Source organism: Ambystoma mexicanum, chromosome 5q, assembly GCF_040938575.1.
Source record: "Ambystoma mexicanum isolate Mex_15411 chromosome 5q, UKY_AmexF1_1, whole genome shotgun sequence".
NCBI classification, from domain to species: domain Eukaryota; kingdom Metazoa; phylum Chordata; class Amphibia; order Caudata; family Ambystomatidae; genus Ambystoma; species Ambystoma mexicanum.
The window spans coordinates 1,321,051,204-1,321,066,616 of NC_090933.1; the positions used below are offsets into that span (position 1 = coordinate 1,321,051,204).

The window sequence follows — 15,413 nt, forward strand, 5'->3', positions numbered from 1 at the left end:
ATGTAGAGACTAGGATGGAGGGTGTTGAGGTACAGCAGGGCATTCTACTTTTTATTGCAATCGCTAATTATAGTACATTGTGGCCAGATAAATGGATCAACATTCGGGGAGCCCAGAAATTGGATTTAAAGGGGACTCAAGATTGATGTGCGCCACACAAGGATATGGTTAGGCCAAGATTGTTAAATATTGTTGGCCTTGACAGCCTAAAAAAGAGGTGTTGCTTCTGGAGGGTGGGTAAGCTTGCACAGCCTAAGGTGGTGGCTACACAGATGATGCACCTGACAACAGATGAGGGGGAGCTTGTCTTCTAAGGATTATCCACTCTGAGCATAGAGCACTCCCAAAAAAAAGACTTCATTGTGTCACCTCAAACTGGTGTTTGTCCCCCATAATGGAAAGCTCAAAGGTTCACGCATATAATGTTGTGATGGCTACCTAAACTAGACACACAATACCTACACTAGACCCACAATACCTACACTAGACCCACAATACCTACACTAGACCCACAATACCTACACTAGACCCACAATACCTACACTAGACCCGCAATACCTACACTAGACACGCAATACCTACACTAGACACACAATACCTACACCAGACATGCAATACCTACACTAGACCCACAATACCTACACTAGACCCACAATACCTACACTAGACCCACAATACCTACACTAGACCCACAATACCTACACTAGACCCACAATACCTACACTAGACCCACAATACCTACACTAGACCCGCAATACCTACACTAGACACGCAATACCTACACTAGACACACAATACCTACACCAGACATGCAATACCTACACTAGACACATAATACCTACACCAGACATGCAATACCTACACTAGACCCGCAATACCTACACTAGACACACAATAAATGTTGGTCTGGCAGAGAAACAGGTGGACAGTTGGGGTGACTATGCATACTATTAACACGTACATACATCTTATACCAGGGTCGCTGCCATATGGGTTGCAAGAGATGCCGGCTTTAGAATTCTCACCCTTTCAGATCATGGATCTGTGGGATTATGTTGAGCAGATTCCCCTGGAGTAGGTTGAGTAGAATCTCCACATTAGATCAACGGGAATCATGTGTGTAATCACTGAAGGGTGGCATCAATTTGTGGATATCAATGGTGATGGGGCAACATCCCCATTAGTTACCAGGGATGTGATGAAAGCAGTTGTTGGTCACAGCACAGAGGATACACGGGCACGCTGAGATTGAACCTAAGGTGCAAGGATCAGAATCCACAAAAAAGGGTCTGGGTCAGGTTAGGGGAGCCTGGTAAGTAACAGACCCATTTACACCCACTCCTTAACAGTAAAACAGTGTGTACCACCTCCTGAAAACAACACTGTGGTATTTTGAACAGGGAAACGGAAGTGGGATCCTCTGGCCAATTAAATTTAGTACTTGGCAACGGGGCATTTATATAACAATTAGGAAGGCAAATTGGGTGATATTGTGGAGTTCACAGAGTCTTTCATACTTTTTATTCTTTTGGTCTCTGACACAAACTCCAAATCCATCCCTCATCTCCAGTTTATCTAGGTTTAAAGTCAATGTTTTGAATGTAGTGGCAGCATGACCTGAGCCATTCTCACCATGGGAAGGGATTGGTGCTTTCCTTTTTTAAATCACAATTCTGTCCTTGTTTCCTAGATTGTGCTGTTGGTTATATTATTCATGTTTGGGCCAATACACAAGTCATCAGTGATTACATAATGGACTGGTCAAGCAGGCGTCTGATTGGTGGCAAACAGCTGCCTTTTATCATTTGTGTATGGAAAATGGGAGCTTCCATGTGCTAATTTAGTCATTTCTGAATAAATATATAAAATATGCATTTAAAATGTTTCTTCACCAAGCCTGTGTTTTTCCCTAGTGTTTTGGATGCAAAACATTTCAAAATAAAAATGAATCGTATTATTCCTGCTGCATGTTACCTCTGTTCCACTAAATGTTCCCATTGGAGCACCACTTCTCTGCCACCTATTAGGGTGCCTTTTCCCCAATAGATTGCACTTCAAAGTCAAATAAGTTACTACATGAGGAGTTAACATCACTACTACTGAGTAGAGTCTTATTAAATATGCTGCCTGCGATTGTGAACGTATTGAAACTAATAATGTGCTTCTCCTTTTATGTTAATAGGTGACTGCCCCAGAAAAGCAAAAACAGTGATTGTTCGATTCTCTGGACTATCGCGGTGAAAAGCCTCATTGTTGGAATATGCAATTTCCAAGCATCTTAGAAGTGCGCACATTTGTGGTCAAGTTGCCTTTTCAGAGTATTTAGGAACTGGGCAGCGAAGCCTGTTGATACATGATGGCTTCCATCCATGCAACCACTTTGTGGTAACATCCAGTGACCAAGCGTGTTCATTCTGTAAATCCTGGGGGAGAGGTATATCTAGCATGAAAATGACAATGTGTTATGTGCAGTAAGGAAAGCATTTTTCATTTGAGCTCTGAATTTGGAAAAGGTTAATTGAAAAGGCTCCTCTTAAGAGAAGGCGCCTGACAAAATAAACTGGCAAGACACGTTACACGTGCACAAAATGTGTGAACAATTGCCATCTCAAGAGCATACTTACTGCCCACATGAGGACATAGGTGAAAAACCTTATTTATCAGTGCACTGAATTTGATAACTGTATCATGCAAATGGACGTCATTATTAGCCACCAGCAAATGAATAAAGGTGACAAACCTTATGAGTGCATTCAATGTCAGAAAGGGTTTGCTACAAAGGGGGAGCTTGCTATCCACCAGAGAACACATACAGGTGAGAAGCCTTATGAGTGCACTGAATGTGGACATGGGTTTGCTCGGAAAGAACACCTTATTAATCACCAGAGAACACATACAGGAGATAAGCCTTATGAGTGCACTGAATGTGGGAAAGGGTTTGCTACAAAGCAAGTGCTTACTATCCACCAGAGAACGCATACAGGTGAGAAACCTTATGAGTGCACTGAATGTGGGAAAGGGTTTGCTACAAAGCAAGAGCTTACTATCCACCAGAGAACGCATACAGGTGAGAATCCTTATGAGTGCATTGAATGTGGAAAAGGATTTGCTCAGAAAGGAAAACTTATTAGGCACCAGAGAAAGCATACAGGTGATAAGCCTTATGAGTGCACTGAATGTGGGAAAGGGTTTGCTACAAAGCAAGAGCTTACTATCCACCAGAGAACACATACAGGTGAGAAGCCTTATGAGTGCATTGAATGTGGAAAAGGGTTTTCTCAGAAGGGAGATCTTACTATCCACCAGAGAACACATACAAGTGACAAACCTTATGAGTGCACTGAATGTGGGAAAGGGTTTGCTACAAACAGATATCTTACTATCCACCAGAGAACACATACAGGTGACAAACCTTATGAGTGCACTGAATGTGGGAAAGGGTTTGCAACAAAGCAAGAGCTTACTATCCACCAGAGAACACATACAGGTGTGAAACCTTATGAGTGCACTGAATGTGGGAAAGGGTTTGCTACAAAGCAAGAGCTTACTGTCCACCAGAGAACGCATACAGGTGGGAAGCCTTATGAGTGCATTGAATGTGGAAAAGGATTTGCTCAGAAAGGACAACTTATTAGGCACCAGAGAATGCATACAGGTGAGAAGCCTTATGAGTGCATTGAATGTGGAAAAGGATTTGCTCGGAGAGGACACCTTATTAGGCACCATAGAACACATACAGGTGAGAAACCTTATGAGTGCACTGAATGTGGACATGTGTTTGCTCAGAAAGGACATCTTATTAATCACCAGAAAACACATACAGGTGAGAAACCTTATGAGTGCACTGAATGTGGACATGGGTTTGCTCGGAAAGAACATCTTATTAATCACCAGATAACACATACAGGTGACAAACCTCATGAGTGCACTGAATGTGAGAAAGGGTTTGCTACAAACAGAGATCTTATTATCCACCATAGAACACATAAAGGAGACAAACCTTATGAGTGCACTGAATGTGGGAAAGTGTTTACTACAAAGCAAGAGTTTACTGTCCACCAGAGAACGCATACAGGTGTGAAGCCTTATGAGTGCATTGAATGTGGAAAATGGTTTGCTCAGACGGGAGATCTTACTATCCACCAGAGAACACACACAGGTGAGAAACCTTATGAGTGCATTGAACTTGGAAAAGGGTTTGCTCAGAATGGAAAACGTATTAGCCAGCAGAGAACACATACAGTTGTGAAGCCTTATGAGTGCACTGAATGTGGACATGGGTTTGCTCGGAAAGAACATCTTATTAATCACCAGATAACACATACAGGTGAGAATCCTTATGAGTGCACTGAATATGGGAAAGGGTTTGCTACAAAGGGAGTTCTTAGTAAGCACCAGAGAACACATACAGGTGAAAAGCCTTGTGAGTGCACTGAATGTGGACATGAGTTTGCTCGGAAAGAACATCTTATTAATCACCAGATAACACACACAGGTGAGAAACCTTATTAATGCACTGAATATGGGAAAGGGTTTGATACAAAGAGATTTCTTAGTAAGCACCAGAGAACACATACAGGTGGCAAACCTTAAGAATGCATTGAATGTGGGAAAGGGTTTGCTTGGAAGGGACATCTTATTATCCACCAGAGAACACATGCAGGTAAAAAAAAATGCATAACTGTGTTGTGTGGGAACTGGTTTAGTCATAAGGTATGTCTTATTTACCAGCACTGAATCAAAAATTGTCAAATTTGTATACTCCCTTTTGCAGTGATTCTTAATGGCCCCTCTTCAACTTTTCTCTTTTATGCAAACGCTTGGTTGGCGGTAGCCGTCCCTGTATGGCATGCATGGCTACTGCCACCTGCGAATGGGCAATTACCGGCCCATTGCGAGTTGAATGGGCCGGTAATTGACCATTCGCGGGTGGCGGTGTTACCGCCCTCCCCATCCCCATTCTGCCCATAGGGCAGAATGGGGATGGGGAGCATGGATGCACCGTTCACACCGTACCGCCAAAGTTATAATTAGGCCCATAGTCTTGATTCTAAAATAAATAAATGTGTGTCTCTAACTTATAACATTGTTCATGTGCTTACCAATACATACTAATGACTATGAATGGAAATGGATATCTGGTCTCTGGCGTGCTCACGTTTAGTCATGAATGAGGAAGAAGGAACGGAGGTCATGGGGCATTGCTCCACTACTTACACTGGCCTCAATGTCTCTTCTGGTGCAAAGCGCATAGAGGCACAGAGCCGTGCCGAGCTCCCTGACGGCAAAAATGTTTCTAGAGAACAGCTGCACTGGAATATGGATATCATAAATGAGTAAACTGTGGCAGGAAGGAATCCATTAGAAATGCCTCTACTGGGAATTAATTTGTACACCCCCATAAAGTAATATTACTTTCAACATCAACACACAGGGATCTGAATAATAAAAATGGAGAAGGCTATATTCTCACATGGCAATTAGACTAAGCTTGGCACAACACATGAGCAAAGCCTGTTTTCCAAAGGGAAAACATGGATAATGGCATTCATAAAACTGGAATCTCCAATATTACTCTAGAAGTCAGCTTCCAAGAAATGCATGCCTCACCAGGAGTGCCATCCTCGCTGAATGCTGCAGTGTTTCCACTTTTTGTAGCATGTTCTACAGTTTTCTTTACTCCTCAGGATCCCCTGTACTGTATTACACTGTTGCCTATCTCTGTTGGAGTATTTAGGATTAGTAGATGGTTCCCTAGCCTGGGATCGACATGTGGGGTTGTGATTACACAAGTGAGGGTGCATGCCCACTATTAAAGCACTAACTTAAAAGAAATTGGTTTGATGAGCAGGGCACAGAGAAGATGTCATATTATGTGGACATGTATTTTAGAAAAGTGTCATTTTGTGAATAGTGTAGAAAGGGCAAATGTAATAGAAATATGCACTGTGTTGTGAGACAATAAAAGTCATGCAAATATGGAAATGAAATGGTGCCTTTCTGTCTGAAATGAGCATTTTGGGTTTAATGATATCACAGCTGTTCTCTAAATTCCATGAAGAAATAGTGTTTATAAAATAAAGCTGGTCTTGGATAAACTGATATATCTAATGTAAAAGTCTCCCACCCGGATTCATACACTGAGTGAAATGCTGATGAAATGAATATTGAGCTTCAGCCAATATGTCACTGTAAAAATATGTCACATTAAAAATAAATTGTTAGGAACTCCATTTGTGTTAAATCTTTTTCCCTGACTTTTTGTGTAAACTGCCTCCTGAAACATCGGCGATTCATTTGTTTTAATTAGTGGGACCACCTCTATTCCAGATTTATGTATTTATTTTATTTTTGGATTTGTAGAACGCGCTACAGCCACACGCATTGAGGCGCTATAAGGCTATGTAAGAGAGCTTGCTTGAGGCTTACAGGAGTGCGGCCCATGGAGAAATGCGTAATACAATTTGCTTGGTTACAGGCTAATAAGTTACTTTACAGAACAAACAGTAAATGAGCGACAGGAAGAACACAGATCGAAAAATGCATAGCATGATGGGATGGGCCATTCAGACAAATAGCCTGGTTTTGAAGCTGCATGAGAATCAATCATCCTGATCGGGGCAGGGAGGGTGTTCCAAAATGTTGCGGCCATGGTTGGGAAACTGGAACCCCCAGCACGTACTCTACGTGTGGGAGGTGCAGTGATACAATTGGCATAGGCAGACCTAGATGGTCTGGAGGAGGTCTGTTTGGTGATCATAGGACTTGATGGGAATGGGGAGGACGGTAGCACCAGCAGCATTAATAACCAGTGCTACCGTCAAAGTCTGCGAGCGGGTGCCGGTCCCCTGCAAGGTCAGCCCTGGGAGGCAGAAAGGCACCCGATTGCAGAACTCATAGTATGGTGGTACGGTAGCAACGGTGCCAGTAGCTTACCAGCACTGTTGTTACCGTACTGCCATACTTGTAATGAGGCCCAATATCTTTGGCCTTGAGTGTTGTATAAATGTTGAAAATAAAGGAAAAATGTATAACTCCCACAAAAAAAGAAGTCTTTCAAGTATGGGCATCCTTGCTCCAGAGGGTTTTTCCCTTCCGCTGGACACGTCATCACTTTTTTTGGGTTACAAGTATAGCTTAAACCACCCCCGCTGCTGGGTCAGACATGGTGTTTAACAGCCCACCAGCCTGAGCTTTGTAGGCCCGAACTGTGGGCCGTTAAAACAGGATACGCATAGCTTTTTTTGCTTTTACATGACGGGAGATACACTCTGCATAAGCGCATCTCCTAAAGAAAACAAAAATGACATAAAAAATGGCAGCCACCCTTAAAATGGAAGAGGGACTAAGTCCCTTTTCAGATGATGGCGGCTATTGAAAATATGTTCAAAAATAGCCAACATAATCTGAAAAGGGACAAAGGCCCTTTTTTTTATGGCGGCGGGCAGTAAAGGCAGAATCTCGCCTGGGAAAGGTGGATTCTGATTGGTCAGACCGTCTTTCCTGGGTGCAAAGAACAGTTCTTTGCGTTCCCTTGGGTCATCAACAAAAGTTCTTTTCAAACTGGTTGTCTTCCTTTTCATGTGTGATTCGGATACCTGGTACACTCTCCTCCCAGGGCTTTTCATATGTGAACTCCTGCCCACTCTCCCACCTTTTGATGGTTCCTCTTTTTAGCCTCCTTGGCGAATATAATTGTTTCTTATATATGGTCTTTGTCTCATATGCTTGCAGCATGTATTGACTAACTTGAAAGTCTCTCCTCTTAGAAAACTGCTCTTTCAGTCTTTCTCTGGCTTTAGAAACTGTTCATTTTCCCTCTTTTTTGGTTTTACTATCAGTAATTTAAGTTTGGTGCAGCCACCAATACATCCCGGTTTTCTCTGTCCCTTTATGGGCGCACTGTTCTTGATGGCATCTCGCTTCTTCTACAGTCCCCTGTTGTTGTTCTCCTGTTGCTTTCTGCATGCAACCGTTTCTCCACTGTTCTCATGCTTCCTGAAGCTTCTGCTGTGCTTGTCTGCTTCGCATGGGATTCCGGTGAGCAAAGCGCTGTGCTCCAACACCAGCAAGTACCCAGGAGCCCTGCACTGGCTTTTGGCGTTCTTGCTGTGTGTCATCCACTTCCAGCAGCCTTGTCCCTTCAGGTTCCTAAGCCGGTTAGCTTCACCTGCTTCCTTCCAGGTGTCACTTTGCACAGAGACATGTAACTCTCTCCTGCAAGCTTGCGTTTCTTGCTTAAGTGATTTAAATGTCCCGGACTGTGAGAAACCTGAAGGTGTCTCACCCACTATTCCCAGAGTATTTGTCATCCAGGTGGCCAGGACACGGCCATCGCTATTGGAACCACTTCCTGGGTTGAACCGCTGCGGGAGGTTCCCCTGGATGGGCTTGTCTTTGGGGAGCAGAAGTGGGACACCGAAGGGTGAAATGCGGTATACCCTTCCTTAGGACACCTTTTCCCCCATCCTACCCCGTAGGATACATAGAAGCTCTATCCCGCCCCCATTTCCAACCCGAACACTTTCTCACACTGTGACAGATAATGGACTAACACCAGAGCCATTTATTTGACATGTCCCAACACAAGGGTCAGGCAGTGCTGATAACTACACACACTTGACTGCCCTTTACCTTCCCCACTGGAATAAAAGGCGGCGGAGCATGAGAGCACACTTGAGCAAGGCCGGAATGCACGAGGAAGCAGCCATTCCAGGAAGGCAGTTAAAACTGAGGAGAAAGGCGTAGAGATCTGAAAGGACGACCAGGAGGGAATTACCCTTGCCCTTTCCAACTTAGACCTGCAAAGCCTCTCTGAAAGGAAACACAACACTGAGAATCGCAGCTGGCGAGTGGTGTCGGATGTGAGCGATACATGGACCCCTCCCACCCTGCTTGCCAGGGCGGTGAGAAGTGGTTGCCATTGTGGTACTGTCCTTGACTCTGGCGGCAAAGGAAATGCCAACGATTTCAGCACAGCCCGCGAGTCGTAAAAAGAAGCTGATATAAGACCAGACAGTGTTCGGCTGAAGGTTTCAGTGGCAACATTGGGCCTCATTACGACCCAGGCGGTAAGGGGTTTACGGCGGCGTAAACAGCGCCGACCCTTACCGCCTGATTACGAGGTCCCTTAGCGCCATGGAGGTTTTAACACCTGCTTTTAGCAGGTGTTAAAATCCATGGCGCTAAGGGACCTTGTTGTTAATTACGCCACCGTAATTTACGGTGGCGTAATTAACGCCTTCCCCACTCCCATTATGCCGTATGGGGCAAAAATGGGAATGGGGAATGGGGAAGGGTAAATGGGTAAATGGGGACTTACCGCCCCACTCACCTCGGAATGGGGGGTAAGTCCGCCAACCACCATGGCGTAAACATAGTTTACGCCATGGTGGTAAAGGTACGACCCAGGCGGTAACTTACCGCCTGGGTCGTAATGAGGCCCATTGTATGTGAAGATAATAGACAGAGGTCTTTTGTGAGTGAAATTGGTACCAGCAATAGAGTAGTCCGGTGCCACGTGGGTGCTCATTCGAAAGACTCAAGCTGGTACCGCTCTCCTGAAAGAAAGATAAAGTATTGAACTTTTTGGTTAGTGAAACTACAGAGACCAAGAGGCCTAGGGAAGGCCAACTTGAAGTTTCAAAGTGGTCATACGAGGGTCATGCTAAATCCCTTGTACAGTCGAAAGTCTTTGACACGTTGTGAAAACTAAATGAACACTGATAATTGGCAAACGTGAACCTGACTGAGGGATACCTGCGAATTGGGGTAAATAGTAATATACCCGTGAACTTTGTGATGACAAGTATGATCCTGACTGAGGGATGTCCACAGTGAGTTGATGGTCTGAGCCTGATCGTGGGGGGCTAATGTTGATTAAAGGATCGGAGCCCGGCTGAGGGGGATCCAAGGTGAAGAATAGCCGCATGATGGGAAGATTAACAGAAGGAACTTTTGTTTTGTGTCTATAACTATGAGGCCTCTGAAGCAAGACACTTTGCATGAACGAGACTTTGGTACAGAAGGCCCTTCTATTGTGGAAAGGAATTGTAAGCTTGTGCCAGAGGAACCCTAAAGTGTGCTGTGCTCAATCGTCCCGCCTTGCCCCATGCTAAAAACGTGGGGAAGGGAGACCCCAGCTTTAGCATCCTGACTTAGAATTTTGTGAACGCTCTTTTTTTTTTCTTGTGTACATTATCCCACACTATTTTTTAGCATAGCGGTAAGGATGGACAATATTTTATGTTAGTATAGGCCCTTTTTATGTGACTAGGCTCCACTAGGACTGTATTATTAATGTTTGATGGTTGTAGTTTGCTCCCAACTTAGATTTAGGTTTAGATTAGGGGTTTATTTCGCCCAATTTTGCAGTTTAATAAACATCCTTGAACTGTAATCACTTGTGTCTGTCTTACTTTGAACCCATGCCTTCCTTACAGGACACAGGTGTGCGCTTGCTGCCACTAGAGTGCTGCCTGTGCTCATGGATACCTGTGCTCTGCATTACTCCGCTCCTCTTCCTCATCCCAGTGTTGTGGGAATAGCGGTGCCTTCCTTACAGGACATAGGTTTGCACTTGCTGCCACTAGAGCACTGCCTGTGCTCTGCATTACTCCGCCCCTCTTCCTCATCCCAGTGTTGTGGGAATAGTGGTGCCTTCCCTACAGGACATAGGTTTGCACTTGCTGCCACTAGAGCACTGCCTGTGCTCTGCATTACTCCACCCCTCTTCCTCATCCCAGTGTTGTGGGAATAGTGGTGCCTTCCTTACAGGACGCAGGTGTGCACTTGCTGCCACTAGAGCGCTGCCTGTGCTCGTGGATACCTGTGCTCTGCATTACTCCACCCCTCTTCCTCATCCCAGTGTTGTGGGAATAGTGGTGCCTTCCTTACAGGACACAGGTGTGCACTTGCTGCTACTAGAGTGCTGCCTGTGCTCGTGGATTCCTGTGCTCTGCATTACTCCACTCCTCTTCCTCATCCCAGTATTGTGGGAATAGTGGTGCCTTCCTGAATGCACTGTATGAATGTTTGCAATGGGTTTTAAAGGGAACTAGGTTTGGAAGAAGAGTAGGTGGAGTTGGAAAAAGTGTTTTGTAATTTTACAAGGCCAATTAGAGTTTGAGAGTTGGCCTTCGGGGTGTAACAAGATTTGTACTACTCTCCATGTGGGAAAGAGGGAAGGTGTTACAATAGGCTATGGGGAATTGGAGATGTATCTTCACAAAGGAAATGGGGATACCATGTCTCACCCGATGACACCATAACCATCTCCTGGAGGATATCTTCCCCCATGTGATCCTCCCTCATATAACTGCCCCCAGGGTCAGCTCAGGTAGTGACAGCCGTCCCCTGGTCACATGGGAGGAGGTCACCGCCGGTAAAGGAGTGATGATGCCATCAGATAATCAAATCCCATGATTTTTGCATGGCATTGTGATTCCTTTGCTTTTTTTGCACAGGATTGTGATTTCTCTGGTGTTTTTTGCACACGAGTCTGCATTACCTCCATATAGACACCCACGAGCACGCACACCCCAGCACCCACACCACTGCCCTCTTCCTTCCTGCACTTGCACGGTCTGAATATTCACATGGCATCGTAGGTTTGAACGTTCCTTCACTCACTATATTTATATTTGTGTTTGTAATGCACTTCAATCCCATGTCCCCCGCCCCCTCCCCTCTTGCCGCTTTTAATAAACCAACTTAATTTTCTGTATAAGCGCCTAACAAGCAAACAATAAATAACATGAAATAGCAGTTCCTTGTCCCAGTGCTTTCTCATGAAGGTGCTCCACCTGCTGACAGAACTCATACCAAGAAAATGTTTCAACCTCCTGCCTCATTCAGGGCATAAAAACATTGCGCCCACGCAGAATCCACCTGTTTTCCTATTGGAGTCAGAAAGGTCACTCTGGGTTCCTAGTCATGGGGAATGTGAACCTGTCATGGTGGAGGGAAAGAGGCGAGAATTTGAGGAAAGGTGCTGGTGATGATGACATGAGTTTTGGTGAAATTGAGTATCGGGTGGTAAATTGTCGCACACTGGGGGAATTTTAGACAGATAATCAGTGCTGTGGGAACAATGCTCTGGTTAAAGAAACGTATTTGGATAAGAGCTGGTAGGGGAACCCACATCAGAAAATGTGCTTGCTTAGGAGCTGTATGTAAAGAGGAACTTGTAGAGGTCAAAGAACACACACTTGAGGAACTCCTCTGATAGAGGGGGGTCAAGAGGATGTTGTGGCATGCAAGAAGGAGAAAAACTGGCATTTCAGTAAGTAGGTAGCAATACAGGCTTGGGGACTGCCCTGCAAGATGTGGTGCAACAGTCAAAAAGGACAAAGTTGGCAACAGTACAGAAGGCATCAGAAATCCGAGAGAGTGGTGAGGAGGTTTCACTGTGGAATTCAAATAGGATTTGGGTGTTAATGTGTTAAGGTGAGGGTGCTGCTGAGTCCATGTGTCCCAATTTATGACGATGCAGCTGAGCACCATGTGCTCATGAAATCTAAAATAGTTCAGAAGTGAGACACAACGTGTTAAGAAGTGTTTATGGAATCAGCTGTTCTGTATTTACTCTTATACCCTGCCACCCCCCAGCCAACTCCCCCATCAGAAGTAGTGACAGAGTAGAACAGCAGGCAACCTATTGTAGGTTAGGAAGATTGCAGTGAACTGGAAGATGTTGAACATGCGAGAGCAGTAGGTGCAAGGCAGGGGTGTCAGCACCTTAACCGTTCCTGGGTGATAATGGATTGGAAGAATCATGGGAAGTGTCAGCCGACCAAAAGACGAGTGCTGTTCCTGCTAAGGGAGTGGGGGTAAAAAAAAGAGACTGGCGAAAATTGGAAGGGTGTGTGTAAGTGTGTTGGAGAGAGTGTCACTGATGTTTAATAGAGTAGTAGAAGTAGTAGACAGTCACGAGGGGATGGGAGTAGAGCACAGCCATTTGGGGTGGCAAGAATGGACTGGGTAACTTGATAAGTTACAAGTCTGGGAGCAGAGGGCGTAACATTATTTCATAATATGTGGCAGTACCTAACAACATACAAGCTGCATTTATCATACCGACTGTACCATGGCTCTTCATAGCTGTGAACAAATTACTCGTGATCTGCATGAGTACAGGGATGAGTACCGGCTAAACTGTCTACCCGGACCGACATTGCTACTAAACCAGCAGTGATCCAAATCCTAAGGGTGAAACTGGCACAGCCTTATAGGTGTATCACCTTCACCTCTTTTGCTAACGTGGCCTGAGGATGGGCTTAATCTTCAGGGGCGGTGTGAGCTGATAAAGTTGCAACACAAACAATATTACGATGGTGTCAAAATAAAAGAATGTCAATCAAGGCTCTGAAAATAGGAACTTTAGTAACAATGATCAATGGACACAACACATTAAACCAGTTAGGCCAGGGAGTGCTGCTAGTGTGTTTACTGTTACTGGAGCTCTACACTGACAGTCCAAACCAGAGTCTTTCTACAGTCTCCATCTGTGTGACGGAGGAGCAACCACGCGAAAACCTGCAGCTACAGTGAAGCGGATTAGTGCAAGTGTGTTTCCTGCTGGTTGCTTGATGTTCCCAGCCCTGCTCTATGGAAAAGTTGCATCACCCCAGGGGACATTGGGACATTTGAGCCAGTGTTTTCAAAGAGGCAATGGAAGGAAGCCTGGGGAGGGGGGTGCTTGCTGGTGAGTAAAGTGAGTCACCCAGGTATGCTGTGCCTGCTAAACGGTTCTTCTACTCTTAGCATAGCGAGCGCTCCTTGCATTGACATGAAGGTTGTAAACCAGAAGGGGCATCTATTTCTATTTTCTCCCTCTATACAGACTTGCTCAATCCGCCCAGCCTGTCACAAATGAGTATTTACTCTTTAAGGAGTGGTGCAAAGATCTTCCACACCGAAAACCTGGCGGCACACATTGGGATAACCGATCAGGATATGATATGATAGTTTATTTATATCGCGTCTCTACACAATGTGTTTCAAAGCGCTTCAAGGCAAGGGAGGGAACAAGGGAAAATACAATGACATTCTTACAGGCCATGAACAGTAAGGATGTGAAATTAACTATCGTACTCGGCCTGACGACATTTCAGATAGTGCAAGAGCTAAGACATAGATAAGGAAGGGAGGGGGAGAGTGGGAAGGTAATGGAAACAGACAGGCGACTACCGTACTAGGCCTGACGACATTTCCGGTAGAGCCGGAGAAAAACAAAAGGTGAGGGAGAGGGGTGCAGAAAGGGAGGGAGGAACAAAACAAGCAACTATCATACTAGGCCTGACGACATTTCAGATAGTGCTGGAGGGAGGTGGGGAGGAAAAGAACAGTAATGGGAGGGTGGAGGAAACAGACGAGGTTGCTATCATATTAGGTCCAGGGAGAATTCTGATAGAGTAAGTGCATAGAAGAAAGTAAGGGAAGGAGATAGGAAAAGGGAGAAGGGAAAGGAGGAGAGAACAGAGTAAGCAGTCAAAAAGAGTGGAGATGCAAGAGTGGAGAGCGAATACAATTGCAGAAGTCAGTAGTAACACATAATGGGGGTCATTACGACCCCGGCGCTAAGTGTTTAACAGCGCCGTAAAAGGCTACGACACCGTTAAACACTTAGCGCCTGATTACGAGGTCCCTTTGCGGGACCCGACCTTAACAGCTGGTGTAGACCAGCCGTTAAAGTAGGGTGCCGAAAAGGGACCTTGGTGCTAAGTACGGTGCCGCAATTTGCGGCGCCGTACTTAGCGCCTTCCCCATTCCCATTGAGCCCTATGGGGCAAAAATGGGAATGGGGAAGGGCCCATGGTGAATGGGGAGTTACCACCTTGCCAACCTCGGAATGGGGAGGTAATTCCGCCATTCACCATGGCGGACCCCAGCATGGACCATGGTGCTAATAGCGCCGGGGTCGTAATGAGGCCCAATGTTGCAAGCCAGGATACAAGATGAACAGCATGATTCAGGGCCACCATGAGTACAAGATGCAAAGAAAGTCCAGCATGAGAGTTGAGAAAGAGTGACGCACTGTGAATGAATGAAGTCCATAAAAGTCAAATCCAGCATTGGCCACAAGACGGTGATGGTGAAACCAGAATGTATCAGGACAGACTCCTCCAGATGTAGGCTGGAGGAGGTTGAGGGGGAGCAGGGTAGAAGAATCAAGCAAAACAGGCAACACCTGTGTGCGAGAAGGGGGGGTACAAGGGAACATCACAGGGGGACCAGAGGGGGTGGGGAAGGCCTGTGGGGACAGAGGGGGTTACACATGTTGGTGCATGCTTACCTTCTGTCTGAGCAGGGGGTCGGGGCCCTGGGTCCTCCTGGTCTGACAGGTGCAAACAGGAATTGCCCTTTACTGCAGACACCCGGGCCGAGACAGAACAAAGCCCCCCTGCATCTCC

At 45.5% G+C, this 15,413-nt stretch overlaps 1 protein-coding gene across 4 annotated transcripts in view; it reads left to right on the forward strand.

Annotated features, from left to right (window-relative positions):
• LOC138498502 (zinc finger protein 268-like) overlaps window positions 1-6,233 on the forward strand; it is an 85,981-nt gene extending 79,748 nt beyond the window's left edge. For all 4 annotated transcript variants that reach the window (XM_069622263.1, XM_069622264.1, XM_069622265.1 and 1 more), the window contains one exon: window positions 2,183-6,233. In XM_069622263.1, the coding sequence (XP_069478364.1) occupies window positions 2,689-4,512 (1,824 nt within the window). In that variant the 5' untranslated portion in view covers window positions 2,183-2,688 and the 3' untranslated portion in view covers window positions 4,513-6,233. The remainder of the gene's footprint in view (window positions 1-2,182) is intronic.
• The last annotated feature ends 9,180 nt before the right edge of the window (window positions 6,234-15,413 follow it).